Here is a 25,011-nt window from a genome sequence, read left to right as displayed (position 1 = left end):
ACACACACACACACACCCTGAAACAGGAGCTGCCTCCAGGGATCCCAGCGGAGAGGACTGGGCTGCTCGGGGGCAGGCGGGGGACCAAGGTCCACAGAGAAGCACCCTGAGGAGGAGGGGGTTCTGGACTAGAAGGCAGGAGATCCTGATTCAAGTCCTGACTCTGTCACTAATTTACTGCATGACCACAGCAGGTCTGTTTTCCACCTGGGCCTCAGTCTCTAATATGATCTCTGAGAGTCCCTCTGGATATGACACTTGTAGCAGACACTGGATGTGGCCCTTCCTTGGAGCCCGGAAGAGGTGACAACCTCAGGGACGTCACCGCCATCCAGAGTTGTCCTGGGTAACAGGATCGGGCCACTGACCCCTGTCCTCACCACCAGTCACCGACGAGCTGGGGGTGGGGTGGCCGCATGCACTCATTCACTCCCTAATCAGTGCTGGAGGGCTTTCCATGAGCTGCGCCAGCCTTGTAGAATCAGGGATAAGATTCTCCACTGGCCCCACTAAGAAGAGCAGGCAAACAGAGAAAGCCGTCTGCCACTGTGCGGTCCGTGGAGGGCCCGCCTCCCGCTGGCTAGAAACCTCAGTTTCCTTCTCTGTGAAATGAGGGTAGATATCCTGCCTTGCAGGGTTCACCGACATTAAATGAGCTTAAGTGAAGGTACACAGGCCCCCTTGCCGGACAACAGCCGTTCTCATCTCTGGTGTTAACCCTGCCTGCACTGGTCTGGGGGTTGGGGGCAGGCACAGGTGGGTGTGTAAGGCCTGGACCACCTCAGCAGGGACCATTCTGCATCCTGCCCTGACCTTCTGGGGATCTGGAAGCCACTGAGAGAGGTGGCTAGTGAATTAGTGAATTTTCCTAGCAGGGAGGTGAAAGCAAGCCCTGCCGACGGGCTGTGGGGCTGAGCTGCATGGAGTCATCCCCGCTCTTGCAGTGACCTTCCAGGGCAGCTGGCTGGCCTCTGGGGCTCTCCGCAGGGAGATAATGAGAATGAGTGAAATGCCACTGTCACTCAGCTGGGGGACCAGGGGCGCATGGGGCTTGGGGTGGCCGAGGGAAAGGAACCAGATGCTGACACCGCTGATTCCACTGCCAGCAAAACCCAGCAAGCGTCCTGCTTCTGCCCTTGGTGCTCCCAGACACGCCCTAAGAATGAACAGGCACGTGCTCAGCCTTTGAGGTCTGCCCTGGCGAGGGCCACCATGACAGCAGCTGAGACCAAGGCAGGAGGGGGGGTCCCACCTGCCAGAGCCCTGCTGGTTTCATGGTGCCACTCTGGCAGGCACAAGACACTGAAGGGCATTCTCACGGGCCCGGAAATGCCCCTGGTCACCTGCCCCAGTGCCAATCCAAGATTCTAGCTGCTTACGAGTCTTCTGTTCCAGTCACCTGGTGTCCACAGCTGTCCGGGGGCCCAGTATCACTCCCATTCCCACTGCGGTATCATTTATTTGGCGACCGGCAGCTCCGTGGACACCCGTCACCCAGAGCTGTGTGCAGGGCAGGGCCCTCCTTCCAGCGCCTCTGTCTAGAAACCAAACCCAGTGGGCACGGCCCCCCACCAAGTAAGCCACTCCAAGAAGTGGCTCAGTGAGCATCTTGCAGTGAAGAGGAACCTTGGCCCAAATCACAGGCCTCTGTGAAGTTTCTGGAGCACCATTTCCAACCTCTTCCAGGCTTGTGACACCTTCATCACCTCCTCCAGGAAGCCCTTCCTGATTCCTCCCAAAATGAGTCACTGTGCTCACAGGGGCACAGTGCTTCCAGCCTCGGCGCGTGCCTTCTTCATGGCTTCCAGGGTGCTGTACATGTTCCCTTCTCTGCCTCTCTCATCAGACTCTGCTCTCCTGGAGAAAGGGAGGACTTGCTTTTACTGTAGAATGCTTATTTTGTGCACTTAGTGAAAGTCACTGTACTCCCGCCATAGCTCTGTGAGCCAGGAGTCATCACTCCCACTTTACAGGCAAGAAAACTGAGGCCCAGTGAAATGACTTGCCCCAGGCCAGGCCCAGGTCCGTCTGACTTCAAATCCGGGCAGCCTCTCAGTGGTAAGACTGTCTCATCGACTTCATAAACCACACTTCCTGCCATGCCGCCCAGCACACTGTTCAGAAAACACCCCCAAATTACCTGGGTCAGCACAGATGTGTACCCCCCAGGTCACCGGCACTGACCTGGAAAAGGCTGCTTAGCCAGGGTATTCGCTTTGCCTGTTGACTCACTTCTTGGGGCAGAAAGGCCCTAGCGTTCCACCTGCACCGGCCGAGACCGATGTGCCCGCAGCCCTGCCACCTGTCCCGCCCCCACAACCGGCTGGGGCAAAGCACTGAACCTCCTGTGCTCCTGGCTCCCCATCTTTAAGGTGAGGGCTAACAGAGGCACCTGCCTCGTGGGGCTGGTATATGAAATGAGTCTGCACGTGTTACACGCTTAGCCAAGAGCCCAGCTCCTCGTAAATGCTCTGTAGATAAGCACCGATTCACCACAGAATGTGGTCTTCCTGTTGTCTCTCCTGCCACGGAGAATGGGCGGCTCAGCCTGGGGAGGCAGCTCTGCTTTGTAGATGATCAGAGCCCCGGGCACCTGGCAGGATCCCCGGGTACCAAACCAATCTCCCTGCTGGCAACATCTGATGACACATGGAGCCGTCAAACAAAGACACACAGAAGGCCATCTCTTCACCACGCCCCAGCGCTGGTACAAGACCCGGCCCCGAGGACGCTCTGGTGAGTGAACGTCGGGTGTTTCCGGGATGCCCGGCCCAGCAAACTCAGAGTCTGCCGCAGCCCAGCCCCTCTGGCTGTGGGCTTAGATTCCATCTTCGCTCCCCCACAACAGAGTCAGCAAACACTTCCCAAGTGCTCACTCAGGGGCACAGGACTGAACTGAGAGTATTCTCTTCCCACTGCAAGAGGGGCAGTGAGTTCCGGAGCTCCCTCCAGGAGGGACCTCTGCCCCACACCCCAGCCTTAGGAGCTCAGTCCTTCCGACCCATCGGGGCTGGGAGAACTAGGCACCGCTGCCTCGTGCCCTGGGAGTGGGAATGGGAGGGGGTGCTCATTCCGGGCTCTCAGGGCTGGGAGACATTTTTGCTCTGCCCATGAGTGACGGGGCCCCGTCTGAATTGCCCCTGCCCATCGGTACCTGGGGCAGGAGAAGGGAAAGAAAGCAAGGGTCTACCACCACACTGAAAACAGTGGTTACCTCTAGAGGGAGAGCCTCATGGCTGGGGACAGTGGTGGGAAGGAGACTTGTCACTCAGTCCCCTTCTGTACCTTTTTTAAAAATTGTAGTAAAATATTCATAATATAAAATTTACAATTTTAACCATTTTTAAGTGTACAGTTCAGTGGCATTAAGTGCGTTCAAATCATTGTGCAACCATCACCACCATCCATCTCCAGAACTCTTCGTCCGGCAAAACCGAAACTCTGTCCCCATTAAACAAGTCTTCCTTCCCCCTCCCCCCAGCCCCTGGCAACCACCAGTCTACTTTGTGTCTCTATGACTCTGACTGCTCTAGGTCCCTCATACAAGTGAAATCATACAGTGTTTGTCCCTTTGTGACTGGCTTAGTGTACTTAGCATAATGTCCTCAAGGTTCATCCGTGCTGCAGCACGGGTCAGAATTTCTTCTTCTCCAGCTTTCTAATTTTGAATCATGTAATGTATCATCTAATCAAAAAAATCAAAGCCACTTACATTTTTAAAAAGACAAAAATACCTGCTCGTTTTCCTCTTGTTTTAAGTGGCATGAATATTTTACAGCGATCACACAAAAAATAGACAAAAATCAGGTAAGCCAAACAAATAAAAAAATTAAAAACCCACAATTCTGCGTACAAGAGAATTTCTACTAAAATTGGCTACACAAACCTTCCCAATGCTTTTTTATGAGATTTTTTTTCCTTTTATGAGATCTTTTAATAGTAAAAACAGGATCAGACCACGTGTGGTCTTCAAGTGTGCTCTTCCCACTGAACAATATAAGGCGAGCATCCTTCCGAGCAGGTGATACAGCAGGGGGCTGCGGCATCACTAATATGATGGGTCCTGCGCTGCCATTCCCGCGTCCTTGCAATCTAATCAACACAGCAAAGAGCATCTTGGTACACACATATTTGCATATTTGTCCAGTTATCTCCATGGAGTGGGTTGCTGGGTCAAGGGTATGGATGTAGAAAAGCTTCTGTGTCCCTCGAAATTGTTGTTTGTGACAAGCCTACACTCTCTCGGGGCTCGGCAGATGCCCAGCCAAGGAAAAGCAGGGTCCCTGGGTCCTCCCACCAGCTCAGCAGTGAGTGCCTTGGTTTCCCCATTAGTCCAAGAGCTGCCTCTCCCTTGGGTGGAGGAAGGCCCCACCATAAATACTGTCCTTCCTCACCCTCAGTGGGGTGGCACTGCAAGGGCTGGGAGCTCAGCTCATCTGAGAAATGGGCCCTGTCATCTCTCTTCCAAAAGGGTAGACGTTCCCACCTGGTGTGTGATGAGCCCTGGAGCAAGTGGCCACGTGCTAGGGTGGAGCAAGGCAAGACAGCATCCCCCACGTCACCTCCAGCCCCACGTGTGCCAAGTGGCACCACACCCCCAGGCCTTTGCACGTGCTCTACACTTTGCCTGGAAGGCTCCCTCGACATACCCCCTTGGTCATTTCTCTCTCCTTATCTTATGCCAACTTCAGAACTCAGCTTTTATACCCTCTCCCCCAGGAAGCCTTCCCTGGCTCCTTGGTCAGGGTCAAGAGCCCCTCTTCTGTACTCCAAACGCTGGTTACTTGCTACTGAGTTTATCTGTTCACCTGTTGGTCTCCCCCACTTAACTCAGCCCTTGCAAAAATGAGGCCCATCTCTGGCTCCCAAATGCAACCCCAGAGCCCAGCATGGAGCCAGGTACACAGCAGGCACCAAATCAATGTTTGTTGGCTAAAGGGCCCATCGAATATCACCTACAAGACTTCCTTAGGAGACTCAGTCTGGAGTGAGCGCAGCACCAGCTCACTCTGTGTCCTTGAACTTGGACATGACCTCTGCCTCCCTGCCCCCTCCTCCCTGTCAGCCTCGGTTTCCCCAGACAACCTCCACAGTTCCTTCCAGATCTTCTACTCTCCTCCAACAATCCTCTTCTGTCACCTTGACACCTGGGCCTACCTCTCACAGGGCAGATGATAGGCAGGTCAGTGGTCACAGCTCTCCATCTCCAGGACTTAGCCTCTCTCCCCAGGAGACCCTCCACCCAACCCCCATCCCTGGGGTTGCTGAGTCAGCAGCTCTCAGCCTCCAGGGCTCCATCTCTTGTTCAAGTCCAGAGGCCAGGAGGGGGTCTGGGGACCCAGGCCAAGAAGCAGGAGGCCCAGGGGGGCCTGTGCCCAGGAGGCTGGGGGAGCCCCGCCCAAGGAAATGTTTATAGCTTTGAGGGAAAAACAGCAACTCCCAAGGCTATTTTGGAAACCTAATGTGCACTTTGGGTCTCTCTGTTGTTTATTTCAAGTGACCGTGCCGCCCCACAGGTGACTGCAAGGCACTGTGGGTCTGCCACTCAACGTAACCTTCCCAGCAAAGCCACGTCACTCACTCCGAGCCGAGCGTGCCTGGACCCACGAGGGGTCGGCAGCCAAGCAGAGCACACCAGGCAGGAGTTGGTACACACCCCATTCTGGGTTTAAACCCAGGCCCTGTAGCCTTGAGTCACCTCTCCAGGCCTCAGTCTCTTCATCTGTGAAATGGGGGTGACCATCCCCCACCCCAGTCCTGGATTAAATGAGGATTGGCAAGCACAAACAGGCTTCAGGTGTAATAAAAAAAATTTTTAATTAAAAAAAAAAAACCAAAACAGAACATGGACCCGAAGCCTTAGGAGGGTATGCTCAGAAGTCCAGGCCATTTGCAATGGGAAGCCCAAAGCTCAGGGGGGTGAAGTGACGGGCCTAAGGTCACACAGGCAGGCAGGGGCAGAGCAAGGACTGGAACCCAGAGCCTGTGTGCTTCCTGGTAAGGCGAGAAGACCGACCCAAGCCACCACCAGGAAGGAAGGAGGGAAGAGTGACCAGGACCCAGGGAACCAATTACACGTGGGGCTCGTGCCACAGGGGATGGGTCGTGGCAGGCACTGTGGGCAGGTGCAGCGCTATAATTGTCATAACCAGCCAGGAAGGCTGCAGGCACAGCGGGGACAGGTAATGAGACTGCGATTGCCCGCGCCCAGAGAGATTAGTGACTGCACGCAGCTCCAGGGGACAGACACATTACTTAACACCAGCCTCTCATCGTATTGCAATCCCGACGTTCAACTTGATGTGAACCAGTGGGGAGGGCATCAGGACACCCCCAATACACACACATACACGCACAGCATTCCTCCCTCCATTCAAGGGGTTTGGGCACACCTCTCCAAGGAGAGAGAAGGCAAAAACAGCAGACTCTCAGAGAACCTTCTGTGACAGTAATGCCCCTGGCAGAGCACCTTACTGGTTACCTCACCCCAATTCTGCTGGTGGGGAAACTCACAGAGGTAAGGTGACTTGTCCAGGTCACATGATCATAACAGTTAACAAGAAGTGTTAGGTGACAGTGTTACTAACTCATTTAATCCTCACCACAGCCTTACGAGCGAGGTAGGTACTATTATTATGCCCATTTTACAGGTCAGGAAATTGAGGTCCAGGGAAGTGAAGCAATTTGTGCAAGGTCCCAGGGCTCAAAAGTAGTGGAACCAGGACTTAAATCTAGGCGGTCTGGCTCCAGAGTTCAAACTCATAACCACCAGACTTGCCTGCCTCTGCTCACCTTAATAAAGCAGCAGATACTGGAATAGAACACGGGTCTCTCTGATCCAAAAGCTGACGCTCCCTTCTCTGTGCCAGGTGGCCTCTTAGAGGGAGGGAGAAGGTCAGGGAGTGTGGACCTCAGTCTCCCAGGGGTCAGGATGGACTCCAAGTGGAATCACCTCCAAACTATAAGAGTGATGTGCAGAGGCCCCACCCCGGGCTGCCAGTATAGCTTTGGAAGTGAGGGTCTCCAAGGCCTGGCCCAGCCTCCAGGGCTCTCAGATGGGCAGGTTGTCCTGCAGACACTGGAGATCCTCCAGTCCCCCAAGCTGCCCGCATCCTGCGAGGTGCCCAGCCCAGGGTGAGGCAGAGGGTCACCAACCCCAGCCCTGCCAAGGGGCCAGCAGAGATTCCCTTCTAACTCAAACCCAATTAGGGCTTCTCTCCCCACTGAGACTTGGTCCTCCAGCCACACAATCCCTGGACTCAGCCAGAAGCCAAAAGGAGATGGTCCAAGAAGAGGAACGAGGAGTGGCCTGCAGGAAGGGGTGAGGCCACGCACACAGTCCTGCTGCCTCTTATCTCAAAACACTTTGGCGTCAGAGAGACAGACTCAGCCATGCCCCAGCTGGTGGCCCGGTAAGTGACTTGACCTCTCTGAGCCTCATTTTCCTCATCTGTAAAATGGAGGCAACAATAGTACCTACCTCCTTGGGTTGTGAAGATTATATAAGATCACGATCACCAAGCATCTAATGTTACTTTGCTCATCTTAGCGAGCAGGACCCAGTCCCAGCCGCTGGGGGTGCAGGGGTTGTTCCAAGGTACAGGGTCCAGGGTCCTGGGCTTGGTCAAGATGTGCCATTCTGCCCTTGGATGCTTCATTCCCTGGGTCCCTCTCCCCCGTACTGAGACTGAGGCGCTGTCTAGTATCCGAATCTACAAGTGCCCAGCACATGCAGGCCCTGAACTGGTATTTATACACTGGATGAATGACTGAATGAGCTTGTGGTTGGAGCCACAGGGCAGAGCAGCTCACGGGGCCTGGGTGCAAGGCCTGTTTTGCCCGCATCCCAGGATGTCTCGGGCCCCATCTGCACAGGGAAGCTCTGCCCAGCCCTGGGAGCCCAGGCTCTCCCTCAGACAGCCACCCCCTGGGCAGCCTGCCAGTGGAGGGCCCCTTCCCAACTAGCCTGGCCTCCTAGGGACAGACGGCCAGTCCACGCCCACCCCAGCAGGCCCACAAAGGCAGCAGGCGGCCTCCTCCTGGTGACTTTGCCTTGGGACAGATGGAACTTAGTGTGACGTCTGCCAAGCCAGATGGCCTGGTTGGCCTGAGGGGCCAGAACACTGGGTGGGAGTCCCCAGCCGGCAGAGCTGCTTAACCCCTTCCTGCCCCAGCCACAGAAGTCAGGGTCCCCCTGGCCACTTAATCACTGTCATACACTCAGGTCTCCTGCCCTCCACCCTTGGAGGTGAGGGGCCTCCCAGGGGCCAAAAGGGAGTCAGGGAGGAGGTGGAGTGAGAGGGACCATGGGACAGGTGGCTGTGGAGGAGGTGTCAGCACTCAGCTCCGAGGGCAGGCCTTGCCCGCCAGGAATCTGCCAACCCAGAGGGTGAGCAGGGAGGGTGCTGGTTCCTGGCCCAGGAACCCTGTGGAGCCACGTGGGGCCAGCTGCCTTATTTCCAGGACACCCATCTAGGGCAGGGACTGCCAGGTCCGAAGGCCACCGGCTACTTCTATCAGGCTAGAAAAGCCACTCCCCTGCCCGAACGCCAGCATCAGCACTGCCCTGTGGAGGAGGAGACCCAACTCCACCAGGTTGGCTGAATGGCTGCAGACAGGCTGCTCGATCTCTCTGGGCCTCAGTTTCCCCATCAGGAAAGGTGGGGCCTGGGTGATCCCTGGGCCCCAGGGCCACTTCCCACTCAGAGGGCTCCATGGCTCTGGGAGAAGGAATGTGCCCCTGTCCCCGGAAACTTGTGGAATCCTAGACCGCCTGGGCAGATCCTTTCTACACGTCTCAAGGAGCGTGCATGAGTCAAGAGGGACCCCAGGCAGGAAGAAGGTAAGCTTCTGGGGTTCAGAGGAGGACTGGTGCTGCCTTGAGAACCTGGAAAGAGTCTTCACCAGGCAGTTGAGCTACACCCCTTCCCCTACCCTGTGGGAGGCTAAACAAGGGGAAATGCAGCATATGGGATCATGGCTAGAGACCAGGACGCATCTCCCAACAGAAAAGGTGACAAGGACACTAGAAGGCACATCTACAAGGCTCTGGAATGCCCTTGAAGGCAGTAAAATCTTTATGTGGGATTTGCAAAGGTCCTACCCTCAAGGCAAGGGAGGAACTGATGACTTCTGGAGCCCCTCTGGGGACAGCAAGCTGGTGTCCACAAGCAAAGAAGGCCTCAGATTCTCTGCTCTCAGGTGCCCAGCCAAACTGACTTTCCAAATGGACAATGGTGTCACCTCAGGGCGGAGCACAGCCAGGCTCGACTCTGGTCTGGGGCCTGCACGCTGGTCCAACCAGTATCTCTGGACATCCCTTGGGACAGAGGCTGCAGAGGGCTCCAGAAAAGCCCCAAAACACACCAAAAGAGCCAAGGAGGGAAGGGCTGGGTGGGAAGGCTGTCAGCCAGGACCGGAGGCAGCTGGCAGCACAGGAGAGGTGGGAGGACATGGGCTGGGGTCCGCGGACCTGGCTCTGAGTCCTAGGCCTGCTGCCAACTTGTTGGGACTTCAGCAAGTCACTATCTCTCTGAAAAGTGTGTGTTGGCGTAGAAACTGAGTATCTCTAAGGACTCTTGCAGCTTTGATTTAATAGTCATTAGGCGAGCTCGCTAGGGACAGGCGTCTGCCTTTCAAGTTCATGCAGCACCATTCCCCAGGCCCAATCATAGGGCCAAGCAGTGGGGCCCTGAAAATGATGGATGGATGGATGGATGGATGGATGGATGGATGGCTGGCTGGATGGATGGATGGATGGATGGGGGGAGATAGATGGATGGATGGATGGGGGGAGATAGATGGATGGATAGATGAATGGATGATGAATGAATGATCAAGTGGGGTAAGTCCTGAAAAAGAAAAGCACAGAATCCGAGGTGTCCCCTGGAATGATTCCTTACACTTACCCACAGGGCCTCCTGGAATCACCTTCCTGTGACCCTCCAGCATCCAACCCCCTTCTCTAACTTGTACACAGATGTGTACACAACTACATACAATACTTAAATATGCAACATTCCCAAAGCCACAAAACTTTTCCACTCCAGCCTTCCCCCAGGGCGCCTCCTCTTCCTGAAGCATCTTCCCAAGGCTGGGTTTGAAATGAGACTCAGCAGCAGTGGAACCCAGGGAGGATCTTTTAAGACCCAAGTTCACATACCAGCTCTACCACTTTCCAGCTATGACAAGTAACAAGTCATTTCACCTGCCAAGACTCAGTTTCCTCATCTCTACAGTGGGCATAACTACAGCTACCCTTCAAGAGTATCATGAGGTTCAAGAGAACAGGTCTGTGAAGTTCTGCGCTGCACTGGGCACATAGGATGTGCTCCCTTGAGAAGCAGGGAGATGAGTATTATGGGGTTATGAGATCCTGACTTCATTCCTGGAGGAGCTGAGGGGGAGCCAAGCCTCAGAGGCTTCTCTGCTTGGGTCCTGCAATCCCTTTCACCTTGTCTCCCACCTTGGGTGGGGGTGATGTGTCTGTAGTTAAACCGAGCAGAAGGTATGAAGCAGCTTTTGTCTCAGAGACGAAACCCTAAACCAGCTGCCCTGACGTCAACCCTGGAAAGCAATGCCAAGACGGCCTTCGACATCACCCCTCTGCCAAGGTCTGGAGCAAGCGCTTCACCCACAAGGCCTTGAACAGTCTGTGGGCTGGCCAGGACCCTGGAAGCCATTCTCCCACGGCCCGACAGAGACCCAGAAGGAAAAACAGCTGCCCTGCTGACTGCCAGGGGGCACGACAGGACTTGAACCCCTGTATCTCAGCCCAAGGACCAGGGCCTGGAACGTGCAGCCCATTCCTCAGCCTGGGAGACTGAGCCTGCCAAGTGTGGCAAGAGACACCTGGAAGAGTCCACCAGACTTAGGTTCAAATCTCAGCTCTGCCCCTGTCTCACGGTGAGACCTCAGGCCAGGGATGTGACCTCCTGTGGCTGCCTCCGTATCCACACAAGGATGCTGGGACTTAAGAGGTCCCCCCAACCCCAGGGAGGCAGGGATAAAGAGAAACTCTCCATTCAGGACCATTCTCCAACCAGGCCACTGGAAGCCACAGGCTCCAGGTGACACACTGTGCTGGCCACAGCCTCGAATGCTAGGTCTTGCCCTACCGGTGACCCTGCGCTGACAGTCTGCTAGGGGCAAGAAGGGATGTAACCTCCTCCTCGCTGGCCAAGCAGGCGGCTCTGCTGGGGAAAGGAAGTGCTCCAAACACAATGGCCACTCTGCAGCCGGAAGTGGGAAGGAATAGGCAGTTCTCACTGTATAGAGGCCCGTGGGCTGGGGAGGGCCAGGCTGGGACAGAAGGGACAGAGTGATAATAGCTCCGGGGCTAGCACCACACTGAGCACTCGGCGTCCACTCTCTCACTGCATCCTTGCTACAACCTGTGAGCAAAGGTTGTCATCCCCATTTTACAGACGAGAGAACTGAGGCTCAGGGTGGTGATGCAAACCCAGGGAGTCTCACTCCAGGGTCAGAGCTCCCACCCAAGTGAAGGCCCTGATCAAGCCATCAATGCAACCAAAGAAGAGTGAACAATTTCTTTTTAAACTCCCTGTGGATAGATTACGCCTTAAGGGACAACCTAGGAGTTGAGGCTCCCCTGAACGTGGCAGTAGGTTAATCCTGGCTCCGTCAGTAGCTTGGTGAGCTCCGGCCTCGTTTTCCTAGCTTGGAAAAGTCCTGATTTTTTCAGTGTCAGTATTTTCTTTAAAGGCAAATGTCAAACCAGTTGCAGTGTAATATTAAGACTTTCCATATAAAACTAGATAAATCCCAACATACTATTTGTCAGGCCACAGCCCTGGAATGGGGACTCAGGAAACAAGGTCTTTGTGGGAACTGGGGGATGAGCCTTTACAGTTCACCCAACTCCTCCCTGTGGGCAAAGTTCTCAGACCTCCAACTCCAGGGCTCACCCCAGAGGAAGGGGGACGGGAATGGCCCTCACTGGGCGAGGCCTATCAGCAACTCTTTGGGTCTCATTATCCCATTTTATGCAAGAGGGAACCTGGGCACAGAAAAAAGACCCAGCTGACCCAGGGCTGGCAGAAGAAGATGGTAGGTCAGTTAGTCAGTCAACACCCCAAGGCCCCAGCGCCAGGCTGAGGACAGGGAAGTGACCCAAGGCGACCTCAGATGTCTCTTTTGTAGGCCCAGAGAGCCTCCTCTGTGGCACCGAGGACCCGGATGTCTGGCCAAGGGCCAGTGCTCAGTCTCCGTGGGCTCCCCTTGACAGGCTCCGAGGCCTCCAGTCTAAGTCCCCCCACTTCTGGGAGTTTTCCAAACCCCTCCTTAAAGGACTACAGCCTCCAGAATAATCTCTTAGCCCAAGGGTTTCAAAGGAACCCTATTTAGGGGATCTGGGTTCCCTCCCCTCCTCTGCTGTGTGACATCAAGGGAGTTACTCTCCTTCTCTGGGCCTCAGTTTTCTTATCTGTAAAATGGTCATGGGTATGCGAATGCAGGTAGAGAGAAAAATACAAAACACTGACGGAGAAACTCTTAGAAGGTCTTCTTCAAAGGACACCAGGCACATCTATTCATCTGGGATGACAGAGAATGATGTCACCTGGAAGCAGGGGATGGATTAACTGACCTCAGAGAGAGCCTCAAACCCTCTGGGCGCACCGGGAGTGAAGAGGACATCACAGGTGTGAGGGAGAAGGGGCAGGCAGGATGGTCCAATGGGAGAGGCGAGGTGAGCAGCCTACCCCAGCCCCACTCCCCTATGCATGCCGAATCCTAACCCCAGATCTTGATGGGGCCAGGGAAGCCCTGGCATTGACCTCTAACCTGGAAGCTCTCTCTCTTACCAGACAACTTCCCCTGCCCACCACGATGACGTCAAGACCCAAGCCCCTTGCAGTACAAGGGGTCTGGGGTGGCAGAGGTAGGGTCCTGACCCGCGGGAGCTCCAAGTCTACAGGGCTAGACAGAGGCTCCCAGACAAATGCTCACACACGGGCCCACAAAGCCCTGGCGGCAAAGAATCCCCTACTGAAGCCTGGCACTGGGCAGAGGGATGGGAGACAGCACCCTTTCACCACCGTCCCCTGCTTCTGATGGGGGACAGGGCAGGGGTGAGAGAGCCAGCCATAGGGAACAGAGACCAAAACAAGAAAGAAGGGAAAAAGTGAGGAGATAGGATAAGAGGCAGCAAAACAGAACAGAGAGCCAAGAAGGCCCCGAGGAGGGAGGGAGGGAGGGGAAAGGGAAGGGCCGTGAGGGAGAAGAAAGAGCAGGTGGGTCAGGTGCTGGCTGTGTCCAGACTCCAGCCTGGGCCTGGGAGCAGGCTGTGCACCAGCACGGCAGTCTCACCTGCAGGCCTTTGCACAAGCTATTCTCTCTACCTGGAGCACCCCTTTCTCTTCTCTTCCACTCTTACTGGACCTTCAAAATACAACTCAAGTGATGCCTCCTCCAGGAAGCCTTCCCTGACTGGCCCTAAGCTGGCTCAGGTACCTTCCAGAATCCCTGGATTCAGAGCACTACAGGGTTCCCTCCAGGGTTGCACCCAGTGCTCCAAGGCGCTCTCTCTGGTCCTGTTTTCTGACTTCGCAACAAGCTTTCCCCAATTTATTCCAGTCTCAGTCTCTACCTGCCCCCTCCCCTGCCCCCAGATGGCCTTCTGCCCATTACCACAGCAGGCCAGGGTAAAAAGGGGGTGCCGACGGGCCCTGGGAAGATGTCCCAACCCTGCCCAAAGAGGAGCCTGTCCGCCAGGGAATTTCCCAAGGTCCACTTAGACCAGCAGCTCTTTCCCTCCCCCTAGAAGGCAAACAGGGGGCAGCGAGCCAAGAACCTTCTTAAATAACCCAAGTAATAAAAATGGCCACTTAAGAGAGTGGGAGGCAGTGTCTCTACTGCGGGGGTGTCTCTCCATCGGGTGGCAGATGAGCGGGGGGGGCGCTGGGTGCAACTGCACATCCCGAAGTCAGCGCACACAGGCCAGAGCGCGCTGAGCAAGCATCTCGGAGACAGCTCGGAGACAGGCCCCCCCAGCTCCACCGGGCCAGGGTCCAGGGCTACCCGTGTACTATGTCTACCCATCTCCATTTTGCAGATAAGGAAGACAGGACTTTCTCAAGGTCACAGAGCTGATAGGCTGTAGGCACACTCTTGGATTCCTCTCTTCCCGGTTTCCAAGTTCCACACAAACACTCTGCTCTGAGCTGACTAGCTAGTTTCACAGGTTTCTGTCCAGCAACCCCATCCCCGCTTGTCCTGGGATCCCGGGGAGATGTGACTATAAAGGCAAGGGGAGGACAAGACATCTCATGGAACTTTGAGTAGCCCCAGGTCGCATGGGCAGAAGAAACAGCAGTGTGAGTGGGGCCCAGAGCTTCTGATCACTTAGTCACTCCGGGCACTGCACTCAACAGTTTATAAAACACTTCCATGCACTTCATTTAATCTTCCAAATGGCTCCATGGGAGTCAGATTTATTACCCCCATTTCACAAAAGGGAAAACTGAGGCTCAGAGCAGGAAAGCTGCTTGCAATGGACGTGCCCCTTCCTGGGGACCAACCACATAGAATGCAAGGTTGGATCTGGAGCCTGACTTCCTGGGTTTGAATCCTGGCTTGCTGCTTCCTGTCTTGACCAGACTTCCCTCAGTGTCTCAGTGGCTCAGTTTCAGCATCTCTAAAATGGGCTAATGATAGTACCCAACTCATTAGGTTATTATGAGATGGCATGAATTAAATGTTGGTAAACTACTTTGAATGGAGCCTGGCAAACAGTAAATGGTATATAAAGATTTTTTAATTAACTAATTAATACTTATTGTGCCCATAGTCTGCATAGGCATTACTTGGGCAGGTACTTGTCACATGGCATTGTCACATTTGCCTCCGTCCCCAGACTCTGGGCTCCTGAGGGCAGGGGCTGTGTCTGCTTCACCCCAGTGTCCAGAGTGGGGCCTGGCACATGGTGGTGTCCAGCCACTGTCCAGAGAAAGGCACCTTGGCTTCTTAGACACCCACACCCAGGAGTCTCCTATTCCCCAGTGAGAGGCACGGCATGACTATAATAAGTTCCCTGTACTGTTGGCAAAGTTCACGCCACCAACTGAAAGCAAAAGTTAGGAAGGCCTGGGCCCAGGGTGGAGGCCAGCTTCCCTCCAGCCATCAGAATGCCCTCTGCTCTCTCCAGCTTGTCATCAGGTGGTGAGAACCCCTGACACTGCCCTGGGAGCACGTAGGTGCTGGGTGGGACAGAAGGAGCATTAAAACTTTGAGTCTGAGACCCACATCCAGCCCTAGCTTTTGCTGTGTGACTCAGAGCGTTAATTTTCCTCTCTGAGCCTCAGTAATAATTCGTGTTCCCTGCTTGCCGTCCCTTCCCCTGCTAGGCCCACCAGCCCAGGGGTGCCAACCCAGCAACTTCCCTCACCCAGAGTCCAGTCTTCAAAGAGCAGGGGGGCTGGACCACCCTCTATGGTGGCTCAGGAGGCTCATTTGCCTCCCGCTGCCAGTGATTCACTGGCTTCCCAAGAAACAGTCACTGTAAAGTCACAGCAGGAAGTCTTCCCTGCACAGCAGCCACCTCCTGTTCTGCCACCACCGCAGCAATATTGTGACAGGCACCGGGGATACCCACACCTCAGCCTTCCTCCCGCCCGCCTCCTCCACCCTGTGCCAGCCTTCACCAGCCCTCAGGCGGCATGAGGCAAGGCCAGCCTGTACCTCCCCTGGGAAGAGCACTGGACTCGGAGTCTGGAGACCCAGGAGACCATTTTTCTAGCTCAGTATTTCTCTCCAGCTATGTGTAGTGTGTTGTGTAACATATCCATTGAGTTGGTCATTTCAAAAGCTATATATTTTTTATTTCTGAAACTTGCATTTCACTGGTTTTTGTCTTTCTGTTTGTTTTGCTGATAACAGTATTTCCCTCCATGATTTTTAATTTCTTATTTTATTTCTTTAGCCAATTTGATGGACTCATTGCAAGATCTGGGGCAGATTTCTTCACCTTTCTGAACCTTTCATCTGTAAAATGAGCAGAATCGATTTCCCACCTCTTGGGATTGCTCTAATAATTAAATCTCACTTATTTAAAGAAGTCATCACAGAGCTTAGCACATAGTAGGTACTCAATTAACAGTGGCTATTAAGTCACTATGACTATTTTTAAACCTTTTTTCAAATGTTTTCACTCTCCACTATCTCAAGCGATTTTTACATCAACCCTGTGAAGCAGAACTCATGAGAAATCTTACCCCCATTTTACAGGGCAACACATTAAGGTGCAAGAGATTAAACAGCATACACAGAATCCAAATCACACATAAAGTTACAGGGACAAGCAACTTCCTAGGGCACTGAGTAAGTCCGTTTTCCCACCTTCCCCATTCCCAGGTGGGCAGCAGGAAGCTCAGATCACACCACAGGCAAGCCAGGACCACAACCCAGACTCCACAGGGCTCTAGCTGCCCCCCTGCCACACCCCAGAGGGCTCGGCCAGGCCAGAGGCCCTCAAGGGAACCAGAGGCATGTGCCAGCTTAAACTGGGTGACAACTACTCCTGTACCAGGAACTAGATAAAGAAACCACATCCTGCCCAGGAAGCCAAGCACAGGTGCCCACGGAGGGGCTGAGAGTGGGAGGGCACTGCCCTGGCTGGCAGGCAGGCAGCAGCACCAGAAATCTTCACCAGCCTCCCACCTGGCCTGGGATCTTCTAAGCACTTCACGGCCAGCCATGAACAGAGGCTGCACAACCCCCAGCTGCTGCCAGCCAGGTCATGGACCACCCTCCCTCCAGCTCCTAGACTGATTCTTGACTTCTGTCCACCTCACAAAGCCGGCCAGCATTGCTTACCTCTTAGAGCACTCACCCTTCTGCCTTGTGAAATCTGGCTGTGTAACTCTTGTAACTTCACCATCTACAAAATGCTGTAGCTCTGTGAGCCCATTAACTGCTCTCACAATGTTGGGACACAGATCTCAGCATCCCCCTTTTCCAGATGAGAAAACTGAGACCCAGAGAGGCAAAGCGACTAGCCTAAGCTTGCTCAGCTTTTAACTCCTGAGCTGGGGATCCAGCATCTGGCACCAGGAGACCGGTATTCATTCAGACTTGTTGAACTGATGTGTCGGGATGGGAGCATGCATCTCCTGACTCCAAGTCCAGACTGCTCCCTCCACCAGCCGCAAGTCTCCAGGTGTAGAGCCCATGTGTGGGGGTCATCAGTGTCAACCCTGCCCTACTGGGGCCTACCAGCACGCAGCAGCCAGGCACAGAGCCCTCCTCACTGCACAAGTACTTGCTCAGCATGGACTCTGGCCAGGCCCTGGCTGGCCTCTGCGGGTACATGACAAAGAAGACAGACTGGAGGCGGTCCCCCGCAGGGCTTACAGTCAGTGGAGGGAGCAGACACATCCTAGTCAATTATGATTCAAGGTGTAGGGGGCTGTGATGGGCGAGGTAGTGGATGCTCAGGAATGCCCAATGGAAGACCATCAGGGAAGAGCAACACATCCTGCTCCTGAGCACAGGGGACAACAGGGCTGCCTTCTTCCCTGTCCCGGGCCTCCAGCCTCTAATGACATGGGAACTAAATAGAGGGCCAGCCCGGCTGCATCTCATCAACGGGATCAAAAGCCAGGACTTCCCATGCAAAGTCCATAGGCGCCGGTATCACTGACACATGGCACAGTTTAAATCAATTCCCCTGGAAGGCCCCACACCTCCTAGCAGCAAAGGATGTGTTCATGTTCTGGATCTACCCTTCTATGTCCTTCAAATAGTGACACGTGTGGGGATGTGGGCATGGGCTTGGCGAGAGAGCCTGAGTGCGCATGTGCATGCGACTGTGTGTGTGTGTGTGTGTGTGTGTGTGTGTGTGTGTGTGTGTGTGAGTGTGTGTGTGTGCACGCGCGCGCACGCTAGTGGGGGCCCAGGGGCCTCGCATCCGGTGGCCAAGGCAAAAGCCCCGCCTCACATTCCTGGGAGAAGGAATCTTCAGCGTCAGCTGTCTCCCTGTTTCCTGCTTCCTTTTCTTTTCTGGGACCTCATTCCCCTCCCTCTAGCTTGAGGCTCGGAAAATCCCTCCCCAATGCGTCCCCAAAGAGCCTGCCAGTCTAGCCAAGAGACTTTGGAATACTGAGGAGCTAGATGGAGGGGGGCGGTTGTGTGTTTCTTTTAAAGGAGGTTAGGGGAAAGGGCAGGGGGTGGCCAGAGATTTCCGGAGGCACAAATCAACCACTAAGAGTAGGAAGAACAGCCTCCTTAGATGCTGGACAAAGAAGCAGCCCTTTCTCCCTCCGCCCCCAGCACCATCTCTGGCGCCATCCACGGGACAGAAAGCGGCGACGTGTCCTGAAATGGATGTGTTGGGCAGTCCAACGCTGTGCTGAGAAATCCTTGTAAATGAAAGGAGCAGCCATCGTGGATGGGGGGGCATTGTGCTGGGGTGGGGGTTCTTCGGGGAGCCTACAAGCCCTAGGTGCCTTAACACATGAGCTCATTTACTTCTTCCCCATCCCTAGAGGAGCAATGTTATTCTCCCTCTTTTACAGAAAGCAGTGGCCCAGGCAGCTCAGAGAGGCCAAGCAATTGCCCAGAGTCACACAGAGAGCGGCAGAGCTGGGATTCAAACCCTTTTTCCACCAACCCAGGCAGCCTCCCAGGAAAATCAGAAATAAAGAATCCATATCAACACTAGCTTCAGAAAGAATGGAAGTGGCAGGGAACAAAGCAGCTTTCCGGAGCAGTCTTGTGGCTTTGGGGCACTCAGGGGCCAGCACCCACCTGCTCAAGGGCCTCCCAGGGCGCGATGGGAAAAGGCAGGGGACACTCCAGCTGGCTCCCCCACCAACCCTTTTTGGAGTCCTCCATTCGGGCCAACGGCTCAGCCCCTTCCGGCTCATGATCAGAAATAGCTGTGACAAAAGTCCCTCCCATCCCTGAAAGTAGCTTTTTAAAAAATGCTTAAAGGCAGACACACACAAAGGTGGAAAGAATTCTGCTGAGTCCCCAAAGGAAGGCAGATGATGAAGGCAACACCTTGGTGCAGTGAGAAAAACTCTCAATGGCAGGCAGAAGTCCTACCCAGCTCAGCGTTGTAGATCAGCTCCCTCTGGGCCTCGGTTTCCCCATCTCTAAAGTGAAAGTATTCAGCTGAATCAGCAATTTCTTTCTTTCTTTTCTTCTAAACTGTAGAACCCTGTTTTCTAATTGAATCTCCCTCAGAATATCAATCTGAGAGTCATGAAAATGGAGCTGCTGTTTGGTGTGTGCCAAATCCGTCATGCTCAGCCCTCCCCCTGTCCCCAGAATCGCCCCAAAGCACACTGCTCTGGGCCTCAAAGAGCCCACTTGAAAACCGCCAAGCTAAACGATCACCGTGGGCCCTCCTGGCTCTTAAACGAAGTTCCAGGGAAAACAAACCAAGACTTTCAGGTTGACTTGAGTCAGGGGCACAGACACCCAGCAACTTGCAAGGGGTGGGGACAAAACCAGCTGATTCCAAACCACACTCGGCCTGAGGCAGGAGAGGGGGAGGCCCAGAACAGAGAAAGGCCACACTGTCATCCAAGGAGGCAGAAAGCACAGCCCTGACCAGGGCCTCTCCAAGTCACAGACTGATTCGTAGTGAGCTGAGAGGGATCATCTAAAGGAAGCCCGTTGTGTATGGGTGGAGGACCTAAGGCTCAGAGAGGGCAGCAGTTAGCCCGAGGTCACACAGTGCCTAATGGCAGAGCCAGACCTGAGTCTGGGTCTCTAGGATGCAAATTCAAAAAACTCGCTGTTTATCTAAAGTTCAGATAGATTCAGCAGGAATCTCCCAGGGAAAGGCCCCCAAACTTGCAAACTCAGAACAGGATATTTCAGTGACACTGGGTGGTGACAGGGTAGAGATGTTTGTTTTGGTTTCCAAATCAACGCTTGACAACCTTGTCGGCTACAGTTTCAGTGACCACATTTCCCTCATGGGAAAGAGCTCAGAGCTGATTGGACCAAGGGGAAATCAAAGCAGCAGTGTGCAGGGCCAGGGGCTTTGGCTTGGGCTGGTGTTTCCAAATCGGGGCTCCTGTACCACTGACAGCACATGAGATGATGTGAGGTGGTACGTGGGTGACTTTTTAAATTGATGTTTTATTGACTGCGTATGTAAACAGAAAAACAAAATGTGATCTATTCATACAGTGGAATATTACTCAGCATTATAAAGGAACATACTGCTGATACAAGCATGGACGAACCTCACCAACATTATCTAAGTGAAAAAAGCCAGACACAAAAGACAACATATTGTCTGATTCCATCTATATGAAATGTCCAGAAAAGGCAAATTTATAGAAAGAGAAAGCAGATCAGTGGTTGCCTGGTCTGGGGTGGGAATGGGGATTAACTGCAAATGGGCATGAAAGATGTTTTCGAGATGATGCAAGCATTCTAAAACTGGATTGTGGTGATAGTTGCACAACACTGTGGATTGACTAAAATTTATTGAATTGGACACGTAGAATGGGAGAATTTTATGATATGTAAATTATACCTCAATAAAGCTGTTTAATATATTCTACGTAAGTAATAATGTAGATGGTGGTACATGAATATAGCCACAGTTCAGGGAGATGAAAACCAAAAAGTCCCCAGCTGGAGACCACTGAGCTACACATCCCAGGTTGCCCTTTGGGGAAGCAAAGTGAGGATCTCCAAGGCTGCAAGTTCCTCCAGGTGGACCAGAGGAAACCCTGGAAGCTTTCCTTTGATGGCACAGGCTCCTTCTGTTGGTTGCTGCTTAGGGCTCCATGCTAGACATCCTGGAAGGGTCTGAAGCCGTCAGGGGCCAAGAGCCCAGGCAAACACCTTGGTCTCACTCTCCTATGAACAGGAAATCAGGAGCTGTCTGGGAGCTCAGATTTATATATTGTCAAGGCTGATACAGCCTTTGAGGTTATCTAGCCCAGTGGCTTTTAAACTTTTCAAGAAGTTGACCATATGCCTTCCCTCCTCCCAGAAGAAAATTCTTACGAGAAGCCCAAATAGAGAAACAAGTAAAAACAGAACGTTACTTGTATACATTAAGATTATAGGCTCAAATATAGAACAGTTACCTATTCTAAATCCAATCAATGTGGCTGATGGGGCTATTCTGATCCACTGACACTTAGAACTGGGATTACAGATGACAGTTCCACATTTGGTTCTGTCTTCAGGGCGTTCTAGTCCACCCTCCTCTCACTTGACAGGGAGACTGAGGCTTAAAAAGGGTAGTATATTTGCTTTGGAAAACTCTAACTTGAGTCCTGAATCAACTGCAGAAAAGATGCGTCTCCCCAGTTCACACAAAAAGTGGGAGAAGACAAGGGCGAGAAGAGAGACACCCGCACTCCACCTGTCTCAGCAGCACCCATCTCATTCCAGGCCAGCGCCAGAGCTGACATCACACCCCACACCCTGGGTGCAACTTGAACAGGGCATTGCTCAATGCCAACCCATCTCCCTCTAAAGACTGGGCACGGTTTTTCCATCTCCTTAGCAGCCAGGTCCAAAAAGCACACACGCAATAAAACAAACACAGCGCGAGCCTGGGGCATGACGACACAGTCAACAGTGGCAGACAGGAGGCCCATCCCTCCGAGTTTCACCATCGAGAGCAAGTGCCTCTTTCTCTGCCCCACCTCAAGGAAGCTGCCCACGAGGGGCAGAGAGGTGGCCTCCCCATGACCAGGCATCAGGCCATTCTCAAGTCCTCAAGAGAGAATCAACAGAGAAGAGTAGTCTCCCAGCAGGGTCTAAGACCTACCCCTAGGAAGCCAGGCCCTGAATGAAAGGCCTAAGACTCCAGGCATCTGCTCCCTGACAGCCTGACAAAGAGCCTATCATCTTTAATAACATCACTTTTGATTACTTTACACCCTCCAAAAAGCATCATGGGTCTACTCTCCCCTTATCCAACTGTGGGTGGCCTTTATTATTCCCATTTCTCTGATAAGCAAACAGGCTTCCAAGTGGTTCAGCCGGTGGTTCTCACTGGCAGGTGCCAGAGCTGGCACTTGAGTCCTGCCCAGTGGCCAGCCTGCCCAGGAGCAGAAAAGGAAGGAGATGCATGCCCAGCTCTCTGTGCTTATGTGAGCACCAGGACTCAAGGAGTAGAAGGAAAGAGCCTTCTCAGGGCATCCTCTAAGCCCGAGAGTTCAGAGCCACAGCATCCAGTACAGAGTTGCTTATGCTTGGTCACAGCAGAGGGCCCTGCCCGCATCCAAGCTTGAGATACTAGAAACAGACCCCTCTCCTCTTTATCGGAAAGTCGAGCAGACAATACCGTCAGCCAGACTGCAGGCAGGAAGCAATGTCAGTTTCCCAGCTGGGGAATCTGGGCTAGGCAGGAATGTGCTAGCCAGTTTAGCAGGGAGTCCGCGCCACACTCCAGCCAGAGATGGTGGTCCTGGTCCATTCAGTGCCCAGCTACCAGCCCAAGGTTATCTCCTCCTGTCGGCCTTTAGGGCTCAGATTGTTGGGACCCAAAAAACCATGAGAATTGGAGAGTGGGAAGAAGAGGGGTGATGGAGGGTGTTTTTAAAAGCTTGTGGCCAGTCTGTTGTAGGGATGGTTATCCAGCCCAGCCAACTGGACCTTAGAGAGCTGGAGCAACACAGCAGACCTTGTTCCCGGCGGACATACCCATTCATTTTCAAACATACCATCTCATTTAACTCAAAGAACAAAGAGCCAGTGGGTTAGTTAAGAGTTATTTCTTTTTACCCACTGAGGGAGGGGAGCCCACCTACTACATCCTTAGGAAAATACCGAAGCTGGAAGACAGACTAGCCAGGAGTAGTTAAAGTCACCAGTTCAGATCCTGACTTCACCACCTATTAGCCAAGGGGACTCAGGCAAGTCACTTGCATCTCTGTGCCTAGGTTTTCTTATCCACAAAAGAGGTTAAGAATGCTGCACGCTCTGTGTTGCCCTGAGGATAGATGAGATCACATAAGAGACTTATGCCGATGGTCATTATGTCACCTAGAAAACAATGTGCCTGGTCCAATGACGGATGGAGGTGTCCCCCACCGTAGTCGTCGCCCGCCCCCATTCTTGGAACTGGATAACTGAGTTCTCCAAGCGTGTGTAGGGCGCTCTGCACACACAGCTTCTAGCCCACCTGCTAGGACCAGCTGGCCCCCCAGTCCCTCCCGAACGCATACATTCCACGGTCGCCAGGACCTGGACGCCCTCTCCCCAGGAATGCGGGGGGAGGGGCGGCCCCCCACTCACCTTCGCTTGTACTCGTCGCGCTCGCGTTTCACCTTGGCCAGCACGTTGTAGAGCGCGCGGATCTCGGGCGTGATGGTGTCGATCTGCACGCCCACGCCGTCGGGGTGCACCCAAGACACGCCGGGGCCCTGCACGGTCTCCACGCCGCCACCACCCGTGCGCCGCACCTGCGTGTAGCTCCAGATGGTCCCGGGCAGGCGGCCGTAATGCTGCGGGTGCGAGCCGCCGCCGGGAGGCAGGCCGCCCAGGGCCACGGCGTTGGCGTTGGCGCCGGCGGCCGCGCCGATGCCGTGCCCGCCGCCGGGCGCGGGTGGCCGCAGCAGATCCGGCCCGGTCTGCACGGCCTGCTCGCGGGAGAAGGTCTTGTAGCGCAGTCGCCGATCGCGCTCACTCTGCTGCTGCTCCAGCTGCTTCTCCAGCAGCCGGTTGCGCCGCTCCAGCTCGTGCACCTTGGCCAGGAAGCAGCGGAAACGCACGTTGAGCCCCTTCAGGAGGTGGATGTTGGAGCCCAGGTCATCCCGCAGCGCCGCCGTCACCGGAGATGGCCCTGGCCCGGCCCCGCCGCCGCCGCCCCCGCCGGGGCAGCTCCCGCCGCCGCCGCCACTCGGCGGGCAGCCGAAGGCCAAGGCCATCTCCCCGAATAGCAGCGAGTTCACCATGCGCCGGCTGCGCGGCTCAGGGCCCCGGGCCCGCGGCTCCAGGTGCGGCTCCAGCTCCGGGCAGGGCTCCCGGCGCGGCCGGGCCAGGGCGGGCGCGGGCTCCAGCGCGGCCGGCCGGGTGGTTCCAGATGCGCGCCAGATGCAGCCTCCGCGGCGACGGCGAGTCGGACCGCCCCCGGATGTGGTCGCCGAGGCGAGGGATGGACTCGGGCCGCGGTGGAGGCCGCGGAGGCTGGCGCGAGGTAGCGAGAGTCGCGGGTCCCGGCGCCGGGGCTGTCAGAGACGCTGTGGAGGCGCCGCGGCAGCCGCGCGTAGAGGACTCTCCGCCGGCACTGCCCCTCTGCGGCGGGCCCCGCCCACTGCAGACACAGGCCCCGCCCCCAGTCTCGCCCCGCCCACCGCGCCTTCCTCTGCGGCGCTCCAGCAGCTCTAGGCCCCGCCCCCGAGGCCCGCAGCGCCCGGCCCAGCCCACGGCCCCTTGGCTCCTCCCACACCCTGGCTCTCCGCTTTCTCTGCTCGGTGGACCTGCTGTCTGCAGCTCTGGCTCCGCCCAGCTCCCGCTTGGACCACTCCTTCTCCTGCGCCAGGTCCTGCCGCCCGGTCCGGCTCCGATTCTTTGCCCGGGGATGAGGACTGCAGAGCTGCACCAGACACGCGGTTAGGTGGAACCGCCGCAGAGCCAGCCCGGCCTCTTAAAGGGACCGGCAGCCTCGGCAGCGCTTGTTCCCCACTTTAGGGAGTCCCCTCCCCCACGTCCTCTGCCAAGGAGGCTCCGCTTCTCTTCCAGCCCACTCCAAGTCCCCTGGCCCCAAATTCCCACGGGGTGAGGGAGACCTCGTCCTGGAAAGGCTGGGGGGATCAGAGCATCCGAAGGTGCATCCGCACCCCACCCCCACCCCAGCCTGGGGCGGCCTAGATCGACCTTCCCAGGATAAGGCAGCGCTTCCGCCGGCACGTCCCCCACGCGGTGGACCCTGGAGGGCTCCTCGACCTCTTGCCCCCGCCTCTAACTGCGGGTCTTGTCGTCCCAAAATCAGCCTGGACAATGCCAAGCTCGCTGGTCCTCGGGCCCAAGGATGCGCAGCGCGGACGGTGGGGATGCTAGTGGGGA

At 55.0% G+C, this 25,011-nt stretch overlaps 1 protein-coding gene across 2 annotated transcripts in view; it reads right to left on the bottom strand.

Moving 5' to 3' along the window:
* The window catches only part of IFFO2 (intermediate filament family orphan 2), a 46,446-nt gene extending 22,179 nt beyond the window's left edge, over positions 1 to 24,267 (bottom strand). Inside the window, exon 1 of one of the 2 annotated variants that reach the window (XM_072975264.1) lies at positions 23,242 to 24,267. In XM_072975264.1, the coding sequence (XP_072831365.1) occupies positions 23,242 to 23,900 (659 nt within the window). In that variant the 5' untranslated portion in view covers positions 23,901 to 24,267. The remainder of the gene's footprint in view (positions 1 to 23,241) is intronic. The other variant, XM_006197049.4, reaches the window with a different exon arrangement.
* Between the last annotated feature and the right edge of the window lie 744 nt (positions 24,268 to 25,011).

The sequence above is a fragment of the Vicugna pacos genome, chromosome 13, assembly GCF_048564905.1.
Source record: "Vicugna pacos chromosome 13, VicPac4, whole genome shotgun sequence".
Lineage (NCBI taxonomy): Eukaryota > Metazoa > Chordata > Mammalia > Artiodactyla > Camelidae > Vicugna > Vicugna pacos.
This window is presented reverse-complemented; position numbering and strand designations above follow the sequence as displayed.